The sequence below is a fragment of the Polypterus senegalus genome, chromosome 16, assembly GCF_016835505.1.
Source record: "Polypterus senegalus isolate Bchr_013 chromosome 16, ASM1683550v1, whole genome shotgun sequence".
NCBI classification, from domain to species: Eukaryota; Metazoa; Chordata; class Cladistia; order Polypteriformes; family Polypteridae; genus Polypterus; species Polypterus senegalus.
The window spans coordinates 49,945,056-49,968,918 of record NC_053169.1 but is presented as its reverse complement, the minus strand read 5'-3'; the positions used below and the strand labels follow the sequence as shown (position 1 = coordinate 49,968,918).

Sequence of the window (23,863 nt, the reverse complement as noted above, 5' to 3'; positions counted from 1 at the left end):
TAACGCGTTAAAAAATAGTGTCGCAACCAGGGCCGGTAACAAGGCTAATGCCTCAGGCAGTGCTTTGGTCAGGGCGGTATCGCCATGTAAATCTTTTTTTTTTTTTTTTAATAAACATTATAAAACAGTAATACGCTAAAGTTAAGTGTGTACCTAAATAATTCTGTACACATCCAGTACCATATTTACATACTACCTTTAAAAATTTTATAAGATAAAATTTTCATTTAAAGGATTTGAATTCCATATTAAGCTGTTCAAAACGATGTGCCATATACTGACATAGATTCAGGGGAGAGGGAGCAAAGAGGGTTAGGGGGGGTTTATGGCAGGCCAGGTGTAATGCTAGAGAAAAGTTGCAAAGGTAAAAATGAGGCTTTTTTTTCTTCATGTTTCTGTAAGAAAGTCAATTCAATGTCCTATCACATAAGTGCTAAATAAGTAATCTTTGAGTGGCACTAAAACCAAAATAAGTCTGTAGTACTGCTGTATTTTAACTTTCCAGTCTGCCATGTAGCTTACAGTGCTGACTGCCTTAATTTAATGACAAAATTCTACAAAATAGAAGTGTAGTGATTATCCCTTACCATTTTTCCAGTTTGCAGCATATGCGCTATTTTATGCAAAGAATACAATATTACCATCCAAGTATTGCATGGTATCAGTGTTTCCCAACTGTTTTTCTGTGGTGGCACACTTTTGTATGTTAAAAAAACCTAAGGCACACCACAATTCTACCAACCACAAAAACATTAAATCTCTTAGACATACTAAACTGTCTGAAGAACTGGGACGGGGGCGGCAAAAAGCAACATGGAGAATGCCATTCACAGACACAGCACTTGTATTGAGTGTAAATTTTCAATCATTGATGGTGATGAGCGAAGGGAGATAGTATTTTCACAGTTTTAACACAAGTTTTAATGTATGGCCAAATAATTCTTTCATTTATGTCAGCAGTTCATTTAAAGTCAACAGATGTTTCGATCGTTTTTTACTTTGACACGTCTGTGTTTCATATGCTATGCCAATTTGAGAATTAATACATTGGCCTTGTTTTCTTATTACCGCCTTTTCAACTTGCCTTTTAGAAAAGCATTCAAATTCAGGTTGTACTTGCATAATTAGTACTTTATTAAAAGTTAAGCTTTAAGGTCATTAGTTAAGTTTATGCTGTGCCATTAAGTTTTTGTTTTTTTTTAATTCCTTTGTGTTGATTCTACATTAAATTTGTGATTCAGTGTGTATTAACTTCATGATTTACATATTAATTTTATAATTACATCTTTTAATGTCAGGTGCAACTAATAGTGGCTAATTACATGCATTTCTATGATTAATTAGTTGATTCCCAGTCCTGGTTTAGATTATAAAAGCCTGCATAATATAGTTGCTTTCAATATTTTTTATGAACAATAGCATGTTACATAGCTCACTGTGGTGTCACACACTGCTTGATAGTTTGGCAGTGGTGAGTCACATTGCCTTGTGTCATTGGTTTTTCCTGCGTGTTCTATAGATCAAACAAGGTTTTTGTTGTTTTTTTTTTTACTTTTCAATATCAATTGTATTGTCAGTAACACCGAATGTCCCTGCTGTCAATTTGGTACTAGTTATTTCGTGGTTCACTGTCCAATATACTAAACACTGTTCTATGTAAATTACAGTATATTTTAAAATGGTTTATGCTAGTGTGTTCTGTATTTATTCTTAAAATGTAGTGAATTAGTCTCTAATATTCTGTACATAGCATTTACTTTATCTCTGAAGAACATGGAAAGCATTTTGGGATGGAGTTTCTACATGTCAGCTACATACAGTGTAATGACTTCTGCTTGTTTGTGAATGTGTGTGCTAAAATTAAAGAAATGTCACTGTACAGCATAATGCTCCAAATTACAAGCCGAAATTGAGCAAAATGTTCTTGCAACTGTGACAAAAGAAAAGCACTATGTTGGCTGGATAGTCATTTTAATCTATGGAAAAACAGAACCAGTAGAGCTAAGCATTCTGTGCAGCTTGGAAAAACAGCAGCATGCAAATCACTTACGTTGTTACTGACTGATAAGTTGCCAAGAAGCACGCAGAATTAACTTTTGAAAACGTATAAGGTTTCTGCAAAACAAGCAGCTGTCTTCCTTGATCAGCAAAATGATTGTTCTTTTCAAGTTAGTGCTCAAATATTGCATTCATTAATTGCATGTTTGTTTTTTAGTCAGGCTTATAGTGTTTAACTAGATTGACAAGAATTACTAGTTTTCTTCAAAAAGAGCATATCATTGATTTTAAAGGGTACATTTGAAATAAATTAGTTCACTTAATTGTGAACTATACAGCGGCCTTTGCAGTAGCTTGGTTTAGAATGCTTGTGCGGATTGTCAGACACAAACAAGAACAGGTCAGTATGATCACCATTAACCCAGAAATGTTAAAACATACAACTAATCTGCAATAACAAATGTCACGTTTAATATGCTAAAGGTGTGAGAGCAGCATAGATGAGGAAAACTGTAGTGCAATATAAACAAGGCAAAAATAAACCTTTTATGAATGGATCTGAGCAAATTTAACATGTCAGTGAAATTATTTTTTTCTTCATAACATATTTCTTTTTTAAGTTTGTTTTTCATGAGATTGCACTGCAACATGCTGAGTAGTGGCATTTTGAAGTGCTGGCAACATGGCCAGCAGCCACATTTCATGTTTTGTTTTCGATCATGAAAATAAGTGTATCAATAGTAAAAGACTTCTAAAGAGAGAGAGAAGAAAAGAGAGAAAATGACTTTCAGTTCTCTCAGGAAGAATTTGAACAAGGCTAGAAGTTCTTTACCTTCAAACAAATTACTTTAGTTTACACTGTCTTTTATGGTGAGCCCTGACTAATTGTTACAAACTGGAAGGCAATAGTGGGAATCAAACCCATGACCTTTAGGTTTATGCTTCTAATCTGTGCCTGTGCCTTCATTCCCTTTCATGTAAATAAGCTTCAATGGAGGCCATCTGATGTCATTAATGTAGTGCCCTAAACCAAAAACCTCTTACTATAGCTGACTACAGTGGTTTCCTATTGACATTCTACTAGAGACTATCCAAATTCACCTTAAATTGTTTAAGGTGTGGTCATCTTGTTGTTCATTCATTCAGGCATTCATTTTCACAACCTGCATGTTCCAATATAGGATCATAGGGATTCAGAGCCTATTTAGATAGAAGGGTGCAAGACACAATGTAACACTAAAAGGGGTACAAGTACATCAGAGTCCACAGTCAGGTACACTCATCTTTACTACTAGTGGACCTGCTTATAGTTTGTGATTTGCCCAAACTATCTGTGCTTCAGAAATTAGAGAAAACTAATGTCAATACAGAGAGTGCATGCAAACGCCACACAGACAGTTACCAGGTCAAGTTTCAGATTCTTTTTAATTAAGAAGTGAGGCAGCAATGCTTGTATTGCATTATCTTACCACCTAGTACTTGTTGTGGAGAAGTCTAAATAGGCCTTATCTTACACCTTCACATTCCAAGTTGAACAGATTATTTTCTTATTAGCACTTTTTGAAAAGTCATTGATTATTAATTTAAGTACAGTACATGTATTTTTTTCCTGGAGGGCACATTTGCAGCATTGTGGTCTCACAAAAAGGAGATCAGGGTTTGCATACTGGGTGCCCCCTGCTTGGAGTTTCCATGTTCACCCCATGTTCACATGAGTTTCCACCAGGCCCTGTCGTTTTCTCACACAGTACAAAGACATGCAGGTTAGGTTGTTTGATGATTCTGAATTGGCTGGAGTGTGTGGGTATATGTGCGTGTTCAACCTGTTATGGATTGGTTCTCCGTCTTGAGATTGTTATGCCTTTTCCTTAAAACTTGATGGGTAACAGGGTTTGGAAGATCAATGTACTGGATGAAAAGATGACCTTTTTCTAATTTCTGAGTTGTGTCATATTCTGATATTGACCAAAAAGTTGTAAAATGTCTGATAGTAGTGGCTTCCACTTACGAGTCACCAACAGTTAATGAAGCAATTCACATCCAGGCATTTTTAGTACACGTATGCTTTAAAATTGCTTGCCAAGTCTAGTTACTTATAATTCTGGCTACTATGGCCCTAAGACCAGGCCTCAGCAACATTAAAATCTGCCACATTTTACCAGTACTACAGTGACATTGAAGACAGTTCAGTATGCATATTTTTCTAAATGAACAGTAAGAAATGTGTTGGGGTCACAACTTTACAAGCAAAAGACACCATGGAATGAAGTACATGAACCTGAGACATCTTGATTTCTTTATATTACCAGATGTAAGACTAAACACGCAAGCAATACGTGATAAAAATAATTGCAGATTTCAAGCATTAGCATGACCAGTTTCAATGAAAACACTTATTTGAAAACTTCACAAAACAGGGCACCAGAGTGGAGTTGTTGTGTGTTCACCGCTCATTACACCAGGTACACACACATATCTGCAGTAAATATAATGGTGCAGCAGTGAATTAAGGAACATTGCAGACATTTGGAGTTTTTTTTGTTTTTTCTGTCCACCCTGGCCATCGGACCTTACTCTTATTCTATGTTAATTAATGTTGACTTATGTTTATCTTTTATTGTGTCTTCTATTACTCTATTCATTTTGTAAAGCACTTTGAGCTACATTTTTTTTGTATGAATATGTGCTATATAAATAAATGTTGATTGATTGATTGATGTAACATGGTCAGATTAATTAGTTTCATCTTGTTTTCCACATGTGTGGTCCTGTGTACCATTAGAATCCTGCCGGCCTAAGTGCCTGGCATCAGCAGTGAAGGAAGTCGTTGGGGTTGTAATGGTGTGGTTGTGCTAACTGTCTTAGAAGACAAGGTCAGACACATCCCTATGTAAGATATTAATTGATTTATTGCTTATTGCCAAAAGAAATTCCAGGTTTGCTGTTGATGTTTAAATGCCTCAGGAACTGAAAAAGAAACCCTGTAGTCTGATAAGGTAGTTTGCAACAGTATCCCATAAGCATTTTCTTACAAGGAGTCAAAGAAAAACTTATGGTTGGTCATTAAAACTCAGATCAGCTTCATTTAAAAAAATGCAGTGTTTTAGCCTGTAGGACATGTTTTCAGTATGCTTCTATTCTTTCACTCTTCTCATTACATTTAATTATATAGAAGTGAACATTATGTAGCCTATCATACTGTTCTTAACTGCAATACTAAATTTCATGTTCATAAGGGCAAAGTAATTTTTTTTTTTTTTTCCCCTATCTGTGTTCAGGAAATTGGTAGAATGCTTAAGGATTCAATAAATCTAAGAGTTCAGGAACATCTTGAAAACCGTCATAAGTCAAACCACGCAAAGCCAAGTAAAGAATTAACTCAGCTGAATCCATTGTTCATAAAAGGTAAGGCAACCAATGTAAAGTATATATGTACTCGCTCACAGGCGGAGAGAGTCTACTCCATTTTTGCTAGTGTATTTTTATGCATATTTACAAATATGTCCATAGTACAAAACAAATTAAGTTTTACCTTATTTTCCATTTGATTCTCTTTGGGTTGTCTGGTTTCATCCAACATTATGAGAATCCAATTAGTTCAGTTAGAAATATTAAGTTAGCCCAGTATGGATGGCTGAAAGGGTGTGAACTAGTGACTTTCCCTCCGTAGTTGGATTAAGACATTATTTCCGAGCCGCTCAATGTGAAAAGCCTGTTTCAGTAGGCGATGAGGATGGGAGGTGTCTTGAAACTCAGAATACAGTTCTGTCTGGTAAATTATACAGTGGTTTAAAAGTAAAGAAAAATGCATAAACAAATATGTTGATTAAAGTATATATTCAAGAGATGTAGGTGCTATTCAATCAAATATTTTATTATCCAAGACTTTCATTGAGATATGATTGTTGCTGCCAGACATGGTGGGTTCTAGCAGCTCAGAAGCCACTGAAAACCTCCACTAAGTGACGGTTTAATGAGCTTCAAATCTTTGTATCTTATAGATATCTGAAGATAATGGCTAGAGTCATTCAAACTAAAAGAAAGGCCACAAATCTATATGTAATGTTGACTGACACACTCGCTCATTCATCCATCAAGGAAAACACTATTACCATTTAAGTTTAAGCATTTAGTTAAAATGCTAAATTTGGCAGGACAATACATCTAGGCCAGTAGGTATCCGATAAGAAAGGATATTTCGATATCTCAGTTTTTAGGGGTAAACCCACCCCAGACCACAATAGAAAAACTAAATACCGCAAAATTTCAAAAATGGTTTGAAGGGTTTAATTGAACTTTGGTGATATGATAGAAAAAACAACACTAACCAACAAATTTTTTGGTGATGTGATAGAAAAAACAACACTTTTTATTGCACTGAGAAAATGCTTCATGCAAATGAAAGAAGTGACTGACAGTCTACACAAATAGCACCACTACATAACAGGGTGGGCAGATGACTGAAGACGGGCTGGTGTATGATCATATTGTGAAATGGAAAAATAAAATTTGGTGAAAACCAATGAAGATACAAAGCTCTATGGTTAGTAAGTGCAGTTTTTTGCTTTTGACTATCGCCACTCTTAGTGGATTACGTTCTCTCATCTGTTCCACTCTGTTGAAGTCCAGCCCCTGGTTGCATCGCTGAAAACCACCCCACACCCCACCTCTTTGATTGCAGTTTGTCAAAATCCAAGAGAGAAACCTCAGTCTTAAGTAGTGGCTCGTGAATTTCTAGTAGAAAAATTCTTCTCACTTTTCACGTTAATACATTGGTGTAACACATAGGATATTGGCACTTGTATATATCCACTTCAAACAATCCTTTGCATGTACATTCACGTTTGCAGTTATTAAATAGGAACTAAATACAACTGATGAAAACATGGAAAGAAATACTTTATTTGAGTGAATGGTATTAGCAAGTGAAAATTGTAAAGATCTAATAATAATATATACTCAAATTTCACATTATCCCTACTGATTACCCATTTCAATTCAAATGAATATACCTTTCTGTAATGTTATGTTTTGAAATGGATAGCAACAAATCTTATTCACTAGGAAGAGCAGAACAAAAGCAGGAATTGATTTAATGCAGGAATGTTTTACTCATGAACGATCATGTATAGCATGTTTAAGAGTAAGCAGCTCCAGCCACTAATAATGTTATTAAAATTACTTATTATTTGATTGATGCCCTTATCCAAGGTGGCTTACAACTTTTGAGATACAATTGGTTATATTTTTCCAATTGGAGCACAGGCAGTTGAAGTGACTTGGTCATGTCACTCAGTGTCAGTAGCAGGATTTGAACCCACAACCTTTGGGTTTGAAGTCCTAGGTCCCTTGCCTTATTTTCTACAAAACACTGCCTACCAATAATATTAGCCCTTGGGAAATGAAAATAAAAATAACCTATAAATACTATGTACAGAAAAGCACTTGGTTAAGCAGTATTTCTGATGTACCTGACTAACTGACAACAATATAATTGATGGGCATTGTCTCATGAAATTTCTCGCACAAAATCGTCTAACACAGCTAGTACTTAAATAACAGTGGTGTGCAGAAGGGCATCTTTGAATCCTCAGCACACAGAACCTGTAGTAATGCACTACAGTAAGAAATAACCGTACCATCTTCTCCTATACTAGGCTCATCCGCCTTTTAAGGCGACCGACTTTTAAGTTGACCACTTCTTAAGGCAATTCAATATGTAGATCAATTTGATATTTTATACAAACTCATTCATTTGGTTATATTGCATTTGAGCGATATTACTTTAATACTCGTAGTTTCTGTTATTTTTGTGATGAAATTTAAACTTTTCTTCTATATTGAGGTCGCCCTTTTGAACCTCCCTGATGATTTACTACGCGGTGAGCATTTGTACTCCATCAACATTAATTATATCGAGAGACATAATTTTGTCTATTTTTCCAGCGCATCGCGCACAAAAGCAAGGGAACGATGGGAGCACCAGAACTCTGCTCACATCATGTAGCTTCGTACCACAAGCTGCAAGTAGTAAGTCTGTGATAAGCGGAATACCGCTACGCTTTCCACTCACGGAATGGAAGGACAATCCCGACCGCTTTTATACAGTAAGAAAGAAGAAGAAGATATCGCACAGTCTGGAGTAGAAAATCATCTTTTACCTGGAAAAACGAAACTACAAATCCCATCGTGCATTGCAAAATGGACTGGGTGTGTGTGAAACTCCGCGCCTGTGTAGCACTCACGGGACAGAAGGACAATCCCGACCTCTTTTATATAGAAGGATTGTCTGATGAGAACAGGAAAATGAGGCTACAGTTGGAATGTGGTTTTCTTTAAGCGTCCTCTGATGTATATTTTCCATAGATGTTTTAAAGACAGTGCAGTACTTTAATTTTTTACATTAATTTCTGTGTTTTTAATTTTTAATAGAGAGCATTTCTTTTTCAGTAGTTTAATTAATGTACGCTAACATGTTATTAACGTAATTATAAAGGGAAGATGCGGTATTTTTTTATTGCCAATATCATGTGTTGCTGAAATTTCGAGGGAAACTGAACAAGTTGCTTCATGTGTAGAGGGAGCCTTCCTGGCTACTATTTTATGCATGTTTTTCTCATAATTATTCACCAGACACTGTTTACATTTGTCAAGTATTGTTATGTAAACAGGAAAATCATCATAGGCATAAATGATCATTTTTACCACCACATCTTAAATTAACTGATTTCTCTAAACTGAACTGTTGTAACAGAGTATGAAAGTTTCATACCATTCACATTCCATCCATGTCTGAATCCTGCTTTAATCCAGATATTGATAGGATAGACCCTTGTCTCCTGTACCAATGTCACAAAGGATACAATTTTGGGGGATTAGCGGATATATAGATGGATGTTATATATACACACACACAGGTAAAATTCCGCTATAACGAATATCTTTACAACAAAGTATTCTTACAAATATTCATTACAACGAAGTATTTTTATGGTCCTGACAGTTTCCCCATATGACATAAGTCTATAGAAATCTCATTACCTATCAAGTACATTCAGACCTTGAAATGCCTGAATGAATCATCCTCAGAGCAGTTAGTTCTGTGGGCGCAGCTCAGTTGTGCACAATGATCCCCAAACAGAAACATTGTAATTTTTTTTTCCTTCTTCAAACTTTCCTCGTACTGTGGTTTTTTTTTTTTTTTTGCTCGTTTTGTTTCCTGTGGTTTTCAGTGATACCTTTTGCTTATTGCTTGTCAACATTTGAAAAACATCCTTTGGAATTTAACTCATTGTCACTCTCCTATAGAAACGGCAGACACGAAAAAACGATAACAGTTCATATTAGGAAAAAAAAGTGACGTTTTTGTAGCTCTCTATTGCGGCAAAAAAAAAGAAAAAAGATGTTGCCTGTGAATTCAAAATTTCACCATCGACACTGTCAACTTTCTTGAAAGACTGAGCATAAAAAGAAAAAAACTCTCGGGTTGCAAACGTATGTGACCTGCTGCATTTGAAGACTACGAAAAAGCAGTTTTTATGTGGTTCAGTGACACTCGTTCAAGAAAAATTCCTATTAATGCGGCACTCATTCAAGAAAATGTGAGGTTTGTAAACTCCCTTGTGACCAAATACCCCCAAAAAACTGGACTATATGCCGAAGAGCGGCGCGAACTCCAATCTCCGCGTCTATGGAAGACTGTTTATCTGTTGCCGGGGCAACAGCTGGATCAAAGATATTCTGCGTCTCTTAGCTATGCTGCGTCTCTCCGCCAAAGCAAACAGAAAAGATATTGATAGGTGATACAGCCTGACTGCTGTGTCTGTGTATAGCAGAGTGGCAGATCACGCTACAATAAATAAGTGTGCCGTTCCTGTTTCAAGCTGAATAAAGTTGGTTTTCCTAAAGTACTGAGACTCAGCCTTGTGTTTTGTGGTGCAAGACAGGGACTTATATCGCGACCCCGATCTTTTATGATTTGCTTCTGTGTCACTTCACTGCAGCGCTATGAACCTGTGTTTGCCCTGCTCCGGCAACGGACAATCTTCCACAGACGCTGCAATTGCACTTTGGGAAAGTGTATTATCGCAGGGAAGTGATGAGAAAAATTCTCGTCAGCATAACTTGTAGGCAGGAGGAGATTAAAATTAACACAAAAGAAGCTATTGAAATGATTGCAAACGCCTGGGTGCAAGTTAAAGAAAGCACATATATATGCCAAAGAATTATTGGAACTCTTGATAAAATTAAAGAAAAAGAGCTACTTAAAATGATTAAATGAGACTTTTTCATGCCTCACTGCATGAAATGAGAATAATTCAATTTTGTTAAAGCACATATTTAAAATGAATGCTATTTATAAAACATTCACATTACAATTATTTACTTTTTTACACTTTTAAAAATGATTAAATTATGTCTGCAAAGGAATTATAGTTATGTTTGTACAAGTCACTCTCAATCAACTATTACCAGACAATAAAACAAAAATAATAATAAATATAACTATTAGTCAGGACCAAAGCAATAACAAATAAAATGAGGCAAGTGGTTAGTTTTCAGAAAGCAGGTAACATAAAGAAAAAACATATTAAAAGATAAATATCAGAATAGAATCCAAGCAATTAAAAACCAATAAAGCAGAAATTAGCAGGATTCAGGTACATGTCATCCTAACACACAGTGAGGAAGATGGTGGGAGAAAATCTAATTCTCATAGTTGAACAAATGCAGTGCTTGCAAGGAATTGCTAAGTCTGCAAATCAATAATTAGACAATCTATTCATGCCAGCAGTCTCAAAAAAAAAAGAATTACAAAATTAAAACCTATATTAAACAACAACTTTGGAAATCCTATGAAGTGACAGGAGTTTTCCAGTCATCACTAAAACATTGATTGGAACTGGATGCTGTAGTTAGTTGTGGCATACACATGATTGGTACCAGCATAGTAAAACATATGATGCAAAAAAAGACAAAGAAAAAAGTCATATAAATAAACAGTGTTTTCTATCAATTTATCTGTTATCCAAGATGTAAGGGTAGCTGTAGCCTGTCCTAGTCATCATCAGGTGCAAGTCAGGAGCCATCGTCCTATGTTAATGGCTAATTTTAAATGTAATTGGAGTAGTCTTTGTATTTTTCAGTGGTACACAGGTCATACTCTCCCATTCTGCACATTTAACTAGAATAGTGCCACTTATTTTGACTGCACCACGATAACTGGTAATCAACAACAACAACAACATTTATTTATATAGCACATTTACATACAAATAATGTAGCTCAAAGTACTTTACATGATGAAAAAAGAGGAAAAAAGACAAAGTAAGAATTAAAATAAGAGAACACTAATTAGCATAGAATAAAAGTAAGGTCCGATGGCCAGGGAGGACAGAAAAAAAAAAAACTCCAAATGACTGGAGAAAAAATAAAATCTGCAGAGGTTCCAGGCCATGAGACTGCCCAGCCCCCTCTAGGCATTCTACCTAACATAAATGATCAGTCCCCATTGTATTCAGGGTTCTCATGGAAGGACTTGATGATGACTGTCATGTGGACTTCTGGCCTTTAATCCATCAATGTAGGGACATCATGGTGCTTTGATTAGGTGGTGGTGGCGCAGATCGCTTGTAACTTAATTTTACTTTATAGAAATGTTTCTAGTTTCCTTTTTATTTGTATGTAAAATGCACGCTTTACAATATTTAATGTATGTTTGTAATAAAAAAAAAAGTTTCTTTAAGTTTATGCTTTTTATTGTGTGTCATCAGATACCATAAGAAAAGGCAGCTTGTTAATTCACAGGTGTTACATTAGGGAGTGACTGTGCAGACATGTACATATGCAGTAATGTCTTGTTCTTGTATTAATGCAATCATATTGAGTGACTTAGCTGTCGGTCATCGTGTCTGAGTCCTGTACTTACATGTAGTGCACTCACACCTGCGTTCCGTGGCTTATTGTTTACATGCATGTGGAAAGGAAGGTCCTAAGAAGCTGCATTGTTAACCAGAATGGCGCCCACTTTAAATTAAGTAAAGAGTTCTGGTTTCTTGTTACCAGTTTTCCTCCCGGCCGCCTGCTTGTTTGGAAGTCAGATTATGTTACCAATCAGCTGCTCTGCGAATACAGTTGGAGGAGTCTGAGAGTTTTTTGACATCTGCACTGCTTACCTGCAATTAAATGTTACAAACACAGTGACAAGTTAAGAATGTTATTAAGTGTATTGAGTTACAATTGAAGCAGCATTTCCCACCCGTAAATTGTATATACTGTAACATATTACGGAACTCTTTGATGTTGCCAAAGGCTACAGCAGTTGTCATGCATTTCATATCAAGGTGTATCACTGTCAGTCATTTCCCTTATCGTTCACAAATCAGCACTCGAGTAATGCTCATATTACTTAGACATTTATGAGTAGCCTTAAGATATATCTCAGTATTGGGTTTCTTGTAGTGTCAAAGGAATTTCATATGACAGGTTGAATTTGTGGCCCAAAAAATAAGTTATTTACTCTGTGTGTTCCACTTTATAGAAATTTTTAAATCCTTGTGTTTCTTCTGGTTAAGTGGGTACTAGAGCCTTTATAATTTAGACCAAGTCAAAGGTACAAATTTAAAATAGCATTGATTTTTCCCCTTTTTCTAGATAGATAGATAGATAGAACTTTATTTGTCCCCAGGAGGAAATTGTGGCTTTTTTTTATTTATTAAATAAATAAATACACAAATAGGTTGATTGATAAATAAATAAATATACACACACTTTAATCTGACCACACACCAGAATCACTATTAAAGCAAGAAAATTAAAAAAAAAAAAAGGAAATCTTCAGACTTGTCGCTCACAGTCCCAGTGAGGCATTATGCAGACGTATAATAAGTATAACAGTAGTTGGTATAAAGGAGCCCCAGTGGCATTTCTTCACACCTTTCTGCTGAATGAAAGTCTTCAATGTTAGTGTGTCAAAGAAAGGATGTGCTGCATTTTTCATAAAAGCATTCAGTTTTGTTTAATTTTCTCCTTCAATATGATCTCCAGGGGTCCAAAATGTGTCCTATAATCAGACTTCCCCTTTTAATTAGCTTGTTGATTTGGTGGGCCTTTCTTGAAGTAATGTTACCAGCCCAGCACACCACAACATAGAAAATTGTACAGTCCATCACAGAGTTATATAAGATATGAGAAATGTCACTTCTCACATTAAAGGACCACAGTCTCCAATAGAAAAAGAGCCTGCTCTGCCCAGTCTTATATAGTTCCTATGTGTTCTGAGACCAGTACAACCTGTCATTAATATTGACCCCAAAGTACTTGTAGGAATGGACCACCTCTGCATCCACTCCTTGAATGGTGAATATCCTACCAAAATAGGCTATGGCTTCTCTTGCTACTATATTCAAGAAACAGTGCTCAGAAAATGAACACATTTTATTTGTTATTAACACTCTATACAGGCTGGGAACAGTTATGTAATTGCATGGACAGTTTCGTAATGTGCAGTATAACATTTGCAAGTGAAATGTACTCAAACCAAAAAAAAGCACTCCTTGCAATTGGCGTGTAGCTATTTCAGATAAATAGATGAAAATTAAATGGGTCTTTTTTCTGGTCTTTGCAGGCATTGGGGTGAGTTTGAATTGCATGGCTCTTTGTCCATACAGATCTCTGCTTCGATGTCAAGAACTGGATTTTGAATCTGGTCTGTTGTAGAATGTGTTGGTTGAGCCAAGCTATCATTGATATGCTGTAAAATGAATCCTTCCAAAAAATGTTCTAAATGTTTCATAGCTACAAGGAGCTGGAGCTTGACCCATCCAAGAATGGTGGCCTTTTGAGAGTTCAAAGTCATTACAGGGCTTACACCAGTGTGATTTAAATTATCAACATTCAACTAACAGTATGCCTGGACTGTTATGGGAAACCCACACAAACTGGGGGAACATGCCTTCTCTGAAAAGGGAGCATTCCAATATAGAATTAAAGTCTTGGGAGTCTAGCTGCAGTGAGAATGATTTATTTTGCATAGTTCAATCAATCTTTCATTGATGTTAAGGATCATCTGTCAAAGTGTCACTGTACTTTTTACCTACTTCGAATGTGCAAAAAGAGCAATTTTTTAAATTTCAAGGATGATGAGATGGCGTGACTACATTTGACAAGTCAGACATTTAAAAGTAAAGATGTTCAGAACAAATGACAGTTTTGGGTGAAGAGTAAACCAAAATGCATTAAAGTTTTCCAGTGTTTACAATGAAAAATGCAGCATTTATTAAGGGACAGACCCATGAAAAATTGTAGACCGAAATGTAGTCTGTGGTGAGAAATTCTTTTCTGAAAACAATTGATCCCTAAAGGGACTGTCACTCATGGACACCTTCAGCATGTTCGCGTCACTTTCTCACACTTCTACTGCACCTGCTGGCAGGCTGCTCTTAATGTACAAGTATTTGAAATGATGTGAAATTCAGGATGGGAAAACTGCGTAAACATTGAGACTTGCTGTTTTGACTTGGTAGTTTTAAGGCTTTATTTTTGTGCTTCTCATGAGACTAAATGTCATTTTTTTCGTTTTTTGATGAAAATAGTAATTTAACTATAGTTTTTAAGCAACTGACAAAAACTGAAAGAGACTGAAATATTGTAAAATGGAAATGATTTTGCTTGTTTTCGTCCCATTCCTGATTCATGCCTATTAGTTGATAAATTTCTTCCAAGGCTGTAACTGTGCTACTGGGGTCCCTCTGCATCCAAAAAAAGGTTTATAGATTTCAGATGCACATGTTGGCTATAGTGCCAGGTTTTCAGCTTCCACCTTTTCCAAGCTGGTGTCCAGAGGGCCTGACAGTGAAAGTAGGCAAGTAGTCCATGACTGTGCGTTCACAAAATTTTTATTGGTTACTGTCCTTAGAAATGTTGAACCACCTGCGGCTTTACTTAACTGAAATCAAGCCACCTTAATTTCCAGAAAATAAATGTACTGACCATAGAGTAGTCTGCAAACTTCAAGTAGTGTACAGTAAGGCTATTACATTTGAGACATTTACGTCCTTGCTAATACTGGCTTGAGAGACACTGCAAATAAACAGCAATTGAACATCGCAAGTCTGAGTATTAGGCAGCACAAAATGTAAAACATGTGGTAAAATTGCCTACTTGGCTTGTTTTCCACTTTTGCTTCTTCTTATTATCATGAGGACCTGATATCAGTGAGCAAAATTCAAAGTGTAAAAGATAGAAACGACAAAATGTGGACAGAAACTGTATCTGGGATGTTGTGATGTAAGTGCAGTTTTATTTGTTACTGGAATTAATGTTCTTCACCTTCACTGATACTCCATAGTGGTGTTTGAAATTACTGTGCAGCTCAAAAACACAATATTTCACTATTTGACCAGCGAGAATCAATCACATCATCTTTATGCCAAAAACAATAAACAAGGAAGTCATAGGCCACCACTAGAGGCAGCTGTAGCACATTTTGAGTATGTTTATTTTGGAGACAGATTTAGCAGTTGAAAAAGTATTTCCTGCTCATTGGCGCAATTATTGTTTGTAATTGTAAGTATGTTAAATTTTTAATACTTTATAAAAAAACGCTGTCTCATTTTTAGACTGCTGTTTTTCATTTTAAATGGTACACTTATGTTTGTAATCATCATTTACTCTTTAAAGATGATTCTGTTTGCAATTTCACTGTTCCAATCATAGTCACTCCAGCTACATTACCACCATGTTGATTTTACCAATATGCCTTTATATATTCAGTGTTTACAAAATACTTCTCTTGCATGTTTAGAACAGGGAAAAATTGTTCTAGGAGAAATGTAAGTAAGTACGACAGCAACTTGTGCCGGGCATGTACTCTTTTGACTTCCTCTAAACCAGCATCCTCATTTAATTCCCATCCACTTTGTTGGCTGAGGGTAGTCTGAGTGGTCAGGCAGGACTTCATTATAATCATTGACAGTCTGTACTTCCTCTCATGGAATTCTCAGGTGAGATTAGGCTATTTGATAAAGTAAATTCTTTTAACTTTCCTGGGTCTGCCCTGGTCTGCCTCCCAGTGTGGCGGTGTCTTCTGCAACTCCCACTGGAGACACCTGAAAGCCAAGCTCTTGATCTAGATCAGTGGTGGCGAACCTATGGCACGCGTGCCAAAGGGGGCACTCAGAGCCCTCTCAGTGGGCACGCACACCGTCGCCCGAGCACAGAGTTCGTTACTGTAAAGCCAGAGGAATGCGGGGCCGGGCTGCTCCCCTCACTGCTCCCCCTCTTCACGCGCGGAGGACTTTTCTCACATCACCTGCCCCTCTGCCCAGCAGCCCAATGGGAGCGCTTCCTTCCTCTCCTGTCTGGGGTAAGGCAGGCGGCACACATGCTGCTTGAGGGTGCGTCATGGACTGCAGCCTTTTGAGTCTGTGTTTTCCGTGGTGGGGTTGGAGGGGATGTGGTATAGCGGGTCCACAGCTCAAAATTGAAAAGGCCAGTTTTAACAGATAATTGCCGCACTCTCGGTTTAAAGGGGGTTATGGTAGAGTGGCCGGAGCGGTTTCCGGGAGCTTTGTGATGCGGGCAGTCCTCGCTTAAGCACGCAGGTGAGGAGTCATCCGCATCTGTAATTATTGCCGGGAGTTGTTAATCGCCACACCTGATCAACGACCCCGTAATATATAATGGAAGCTTTGGGGGCGGAGCTTAATAGGGAAGACCTGCGTGAAACACTTGAGAGGATCGAAGGGATGACAAAGGACAGCACAGTTAGTTATGAAAATGAAATCCTTAAAGTGTGGAATTCTCTGCCAAATAATCTTAAGTCAACGAAGGCACTTGAGATTGCTTTCCTTACTTTGTCTGGAACATCTTATGCTTGTGCGCAGCTGTTTTCAGCTTTGAATTAAATCAAATCTGACACCAGAAACAGACTAACAGATGACCTGAGTGCTGCATGTGTTGCTCTCAAACTTACAAAGTATGAGCCCAGGTTAGACAAATTATCAGCATGCATACAACAGCAAAAAGCACATTAATTGTTCAAAAGCATACCGAATGCAAACTTTAACCTTTCAACAAAAAGTTGTTTGTATCATTGAAAGCTCTGTTATTATGTTTTTCTTTTAAGACAAAAGATGTTAATGTATGAGTTGCTTTTCTAAACTAAAAGCTCAGTAGATGGACAGACAGAGCATCAGTATTGGCAGTCCAGTCCAATTTACCATCCAGCTGCACTCCCAGGTATTTATAGGTCTGTACCCTCTGCACACACTCACCTCTGATGATCACGGGGTCCATGAGGGGCCTGGGCCTCCTAAAATCCACCACCAGCTCCTTGGTTATGCTGGTGTTCAGTTTTAGGTGGTATTCAGGTTAAATTGCCATGTTGGCACTTTGCGATAAATAAGTGGGTTTTGGATTGCAGTTTGGGCACTTGGTTTCTAAATGGTTCGCCATCACTGATCTAGATGATCAGTAGTTTTGCTCCATTGCCTGTCTGGATTGTTTAATTATTAACTCAGCAACCTGTACGGAAACCACTTTTTGGTCAATTGTAAGCATGATCTTGTTCGTTTAGTACAGAGGTGGCGAACTCCAGGCCTGGAGTGCCGCAGTGGCTACAGGTTTTCATTCTAACCCTTTTCCTAATCAGTAACCAGTTTCACTGCTAATTAACTTTTCCCCATCACTTTAATAGCCCTGTTAGAAGAGTTCAGCCCTCTGAATTGACTCCTTTCTTCATTAAATGACAGCCAAGCAGAAATGAGATATGAAACGAGTTAACAGATGACCAGCTAAACTGGGGCTTCAAACTCCAATCACTTTCTTAATGAGAAGCCAATTCTTGCTGTTAATTAAACCCGTTATTTAATTCCATGGCTTGTTGCTGCTCTCGTTCTGCCACAGCACACATTTCGAAAACTGTTATTTTTTTGTTCTTTCTAAGAGCACCGTCAAAATGTTTTGGTGACCTGAGAGATCAACCTTACCAAGACCATCATCTCTCTTTAATTTCAGATATTGTGTAATGAGCACAGGGGAGCTGGTCATGTGGTGGCTTGTTTTGTGTCTCATTATTGTTTGGCTGTTAATTAAAGTAAAAGAAACAACTATGGGGCCTGAGTCGTTAATTTAAAAGAAGTAATCAGCAGCAAAAACTGGTCACTAATTAAGAAGATGGTAAGAATGAAAACCTGCAGCTTTGATGTGTATGCAAAATCAAAACAGATAATAAAATCATAAATGATAGTACAGAAAGATTAAGACGTTTATTTAAACACTGTCTGATAGTTCTGTTGCACATATATGTAAACACGTTAAATGTAATGTGCATTTCAGTTTTTTATTTTCAAAAAATTCAAAAGTCTTGTTTTTGCCTTGTTATTCTGGGGTATTGAGTATTGCTTAAGGAGGGAAAAAAATAATGTAAGCAATTTTAGCATAAGGCAGCAACACAGCAAATTATGATAACAGTAAAGGTGCCTGAATACTTTCTGAATGTACTGTATATATACTGTAATAATACATTCAGTAGTAGTTATAAAATATTGTATAATACATGTGATACCTTCCACAACATACTTTTCAAAAATATAAATGATAATGGATAGATGTGTGCTATAGTATGAGTACCGCTTGTTTGACTTTGTGTCAATTGAATGGTTGCTCATGAAGTCCTGAATGAGGTACATTACCTGCTTTGTGAGTAAGCGTCAGTTATGGCACTACGGCCATGTGGCGCAATTCCCTGAGGGCTCGCTGGATCCTCATTGTTTATGACCCAAAAGGCTGGACCAGGCCAAGGGAGATGCCCATGTAACACATGGCTGAGGCAGATAGATGGTCATTTCCAGGGGTTGGGACTGGTCTGCCTTTTGGGGTACGGGGGGGTTTTGCCAACCAGGATTCTGAGCTGTTTCATCTTGTGGTGGGTGCAGCAACGTGCTGTACCAGTGCATGCTTCCCAACCAGTATGCTATCGCACATTCCTTTAGTACTGTCTTTGATGTTACTGTCAAGCAATGTTCAGGTGTGGTGCACAGGTTCTCGTGAAACATCTTGGTTATTAAACCTTGCCTAACTAAGGAGTTCAAAGCAGAGAGCTCTTCTTGGCAAATTAACTTTGTATATGTGCAACTCATTTATAACATCATTAACAGGAAAGAGTTCTACATCTAACAATTACAATAGAGCAGGAAAAGTAAAAAGGAATAAAATACACATATAGTATGGACAGGAAGGTAAATCAGTGCTTTGACAAACGAGCAGAAAAATTTTTTGGCATCTAAGTCATTTCAACATTCAGATTTCATGTTAGGAAAGAGTATCATGTTTTATACTAAACAGATAAAATATCAACAAAATATTCTTCCACCCTTTCTCCACTTTGACGTTTTGTCTGCTGGAAGGATTGCAGTTTGCAAGGATAACTCAAAATGTGTTAATTAGCCCTTTTCACAAAGTTCAGAAGTGATGCATTGAAAGGGAAATTACTTCCTGTTAGTTTGCTAGGGTATATTCAACTTCTCTATTTCCACTTGTGATAATTGATTTTTGCAATGTAAAACATATCATTGAAAAGCACTACATAACAAAAGCACCAAAAACTAGACAATGATGGTTAAAATTTCATAGGAGGAATTCTTTAGTTATTACTAAGGCAACTCTTCAGTTTTTTATACCATTATGATAACAGTTTCAAGTAACCTGTTTTTTATATTAAATGTTAGCTTGCACCATTTCAGTATATTTTAATAAAGAATAAACAAGGTAACTTAGATCAAATATAGTTATGTTACAAGATTATAGCTATGTGTTCCTAGTAACCATATGTCATCAGATTGTTTTCAAAAGTGCTTTTTATGTTTGCTGTATGCAAGTTAATCAGTTCCTGACAAGAAACACCTTGACATACACCATTTAAACCTAACAGTTAGTCAGAAAAAAATACTTTTAACAACATTGTAGTTGCATTAAGTTGTATATACTTGCCATTAGAAAGTGCTTCTGCATCATTACGTTCCATCAAGGAGGCACTTGCTGTGTTGTTTTGTAACCAATGTTTCTTCTCACATTTTAACTCTGCACTGAGCAATTGCCCTTTCAAAAGCCGATTCCTGCGTCAGTACAACACTGTAGTTGTTTCAGTTAAAAAGGCACGGCATATAACCTTTGTACTTGTCATATTTAATATGCTGACTATAATTGTACAAATGTATGTATTCTGTTCATCTCTTTTGATTATTTGGATCTCTTCTCTAGTTTTAATCAGTGGCAAAGCTTATTAAACTTGGGTAAGGATGTTTATGTTTAGAATATGAACACAAAGAGATGCTACAGAAGCTCTTTTGTTCGTGATTCTGCCATTGTTTACATTAACTGGAAGAGAGTTTACCCAATGATGACTTCTCCCGAAAAGAAAAAATGCAGAAGTGTGAAAAGCACTGATTGATTTTTAAATAATTTTGATTGGCCTAACTGATGAATTCATGCTTAAAATAATCTCTTCATATTCTTGTGGCACATTTGGGCTTGCCTGTTTAGTGGGACCAATATGTCTACTCCAGTTACAAAATTCTCTAAAGAGTAGTAGCATTCAGGTACACAGTTTTTGTGGGCAGAAGTTTTAAGAGGTGTAGAAACTAACTGAAACCTGTCAGCACGGAGTTGTGTTGTACTGTGAAGCAAACACTAACACACTGATGTACATAAAGTGGAAAAAAAATCACTTTTGCTGATTAAGAACAATCCTGGTGCCCAGTAATAAAGAACACTGGACAAATCTACACGCTGATTCTTGTCTACTGGAGAATCAGTGTTGACAAAGCGGCACATCAATTGCATATTAGTCATGGCTGTGTCTGTAATATCATCTACCAGGTGAAGCATGTGTAGATTTCCACCTGGCAGAAACTGTTTTTTAAAGAATGTTTAGGGTGGAAATGATGCTTTTGTTAAAATCTGTTACTGCTTTTTTATTTTAACAAATACAATGCAGACATTTTTTGACTGACACATCTGATAATCTGTATATAGTACCTTTCTTACATACTGTATGCCATTTCTTATTTCTCTGTTTTTATAGCACCTTTTTCATCTATCTGTCTGTCTGTCTGTCAGTCAATCAATCAAATGGGATGTGCTATGTGGAATTTCCCAGAACTGTTCGCTCCATACTACCAGTCAGTCATTTCTAAAGATGTTGAGATCATCATTGGGTAAGGTTTGTATATAATGGCTTCTCTGTATGGATCAAACATATTCCCAAAAAGCTGACCACACTGCCATATTTTTCATTTTGTTTCATTTACACCAAGTCATTATAAATACATTCCCAGCTCTGTACTGCACAAATTAAACCTGGCTCACTTTATTGTCTTTCCTTTGACTTTCTATAGATCTTATTACTAACCTGCTGGACATACAGCTACACAGGTATTACCTAGAACCAAAGAAAAACATTTTGATATTCTTCAGAATATGGTAGTTTTGAAATATCAGTTTCATGAATTATAATATTATATTTAAACTTTCTTTAAATAACATATATAAATTTTAAGCTGCTGCATTATTATACCGAGAAATAGTTTTGTTATTAACAGTAAGGCTTGCTGTATTCAGTCAGTCTATTTTGATTTTGCATAGATTAAAATTTAAAACAGCAAAATGAAGGTTTTGCTTCCCTTACTGGATTTTGATGTATGTAGGATTCCTCATATGACCTTTATATGAATTTTTAAGTGCCATTTTTAAACATACCACATGTTGTTCTACTTGCACCACCTTCTGCTTGTGCTCCATCACATGCTTTCCTTTTACCATCGGGCAGTAAGGTAGACGTGTACTGTGGTGGCATTTCTATAGTCGAAGTGTGCAGGTGCCAGAGTCTGCTGGGAAGAGAACACCTGCCAGGCTTCTCCAGATAACTCTGCTGCTCAAAGGCATTTTCCCAGGCTCACAAATGAATGGTCACTAATAGCCGTGGGAGAGGGCTTTGCAGTGCTGCACACTGTACCACAGACTCCTCTTGGCAGACTTGAGGAGGCTTAAGTCCGTTTGGCCATGTCTGCAACGGAAAACAAGTGTTGCTGGATAGCTTTACACTGTGTTACTTACAGGATTTATTTCAGGGAAGAATAGCCTGGGTGCACGCTTTGGAAAATGAGAACTGTGTCTCGAGGCACTTGTTACCTAATTAGTGTCACTTCTTTAGAACCGCAACCTTTTCTGATTGAAACACCTTGCCACCCCATTATTCAGCATTATTTCTACTTGAAATGTTCTTAAATTACAGCCAATTTCAACAGAATCTTCCTGTAGAAATTACAATCGATAGTCATGTCATAGATGGCAAGTCATTTTATATAAATAAACCTGAACCTTTTTTGTTATCAAGGGTTTTTTTTTTTTTAGGAAGCTTCAAATAGAATAAAGGTGCTCTCTAAGGAGAGTAGCCGATAGCACTACAGGAGTTTGAAGTTCCTAACCCTGCAGTGTTATAATGGAGCTACACCACATGCCATTCCTTTCTCTTTCCACGCCGCAAGGACCCCTCCTGAGGAAGTCAACTCTAATCCCTTTTCCCGTCTAGAATTGGCTGCAGGCGTTAGGCTGCTGCTGCTTGAGTTGATGTTGAGAAGCTGCTGGCTTGCAGCTGACCTCACAGCTGGATGCTCAAAGTTGATTTCACAATATTGGCTTTACTCACCGGTTGTGGAACTGATCATACAACCTGATAACTTAGGTTCAAGTGTTGTGTTTTTAAGACATGAAAGTTGGAAACGTGTATATTATTGCTGTGAATTTTAAGATTTTTAAGTCTGCAGAGTTATTCAGATGGCTCTATTGTTCTTGTGTGCTTTCATTCTAATTTTTTTGTAAATATGTGTTTAATTAATCTCTGTTTTTCAAGTATGTGTTGTTTTCACTTGGTTGTCTTCATCTGTCTGTCCATTTCACAACATCCAATCCAAATTTAAATATCTCCATCTGCAGCTTTCATCTCCCCGTGCTTTCTGGATGCCTCAGCCCCTACTTAAGCTTTGGTACCCAGTATAGGGGTAGACAGCTTAGGAGCTATGTGATATTCTATTTCTTTTGATACAAGTTGTTTGCTTGTTTTATATACCGGTAGGTGTTCACAAAATCTATAATATAGTCCTTGTGCCAGGCTGTTTTTTTAGTACTGCCACATGTTTGTATCATTTCTTTCTTTATCAAAAATCACAGCATGTTAAAACCTCATTGTGCTGCAAATCATCTTTATTTCAAAGGCAGAAAACAATACACAGTAGTTTACTGTTCTCTCCAAACAGTGTTGCCTGCAACCTTTTAAGAATGTGAAATAATATTATCTCATAATGTAACAATTTTCAGGAGTGAAAGGTTGCCTTTTTACAGCTCAACTTCGTTGCTTACATGCAACAAGCATCCAAAAAGTCAATGTAAGTGTAATGTTTTTTTTTTGCCCCTAAATGGAAAATCAAATGATCTTGTGTATTACAGTTGAATGATGTGCAATAATGTGCATTTCAGATAAAATAGGGAATGTATATAGTAAAATGAAAAGGCTCATTTAAAAATAATATGCATTATAATCCTTCATTAACTACTCTCTATTATTAAACTGATGAAAGTGCCATGGAGGAAGGACAGGCATCCTGGCCTGGATGGAGGATAAATTCTTGCCTGGCCAGGAGGCGATAATAGATTTGCCATGCAAATGTAGGTGATGGGAGCACTTTTTATTCCCACATGGCAAGTGCTAATGTTCATCAGTACTGAACCCAGGCAGGACACCCACAGGGCATGCTGGGAATTGGAATTCAGAAACGCAGCCCAGTTGGGCTCATTGTGTGCCGCCAGA

General features: G+C 36.9%; 1 protein-coding gene across 2 annotated transcripts in view; it reads left to right on the top strand.

Annotated features, from left to right (window-relative positions):
* LOC120516506 (SLX4 interacting protein) overlaps positions 1-23,863 on the top strand; it is a 183,771-nt gene that overhangs the window by 81,609 nt on the left and 78,299 nt on the right. For both annotated transcript variants that reach the window (XM_039738217.1, XM_039738218.1), the window contains one exon: positions 5,277-5,403. In XM_039738217.1, the coding sequence (XP_039594151.1) occupies positions 5,277-5,403 (127 nt within the window). The remainder of the gene's footprint in view (positions 1-5,276; positions 5,404-23,863) is intronic.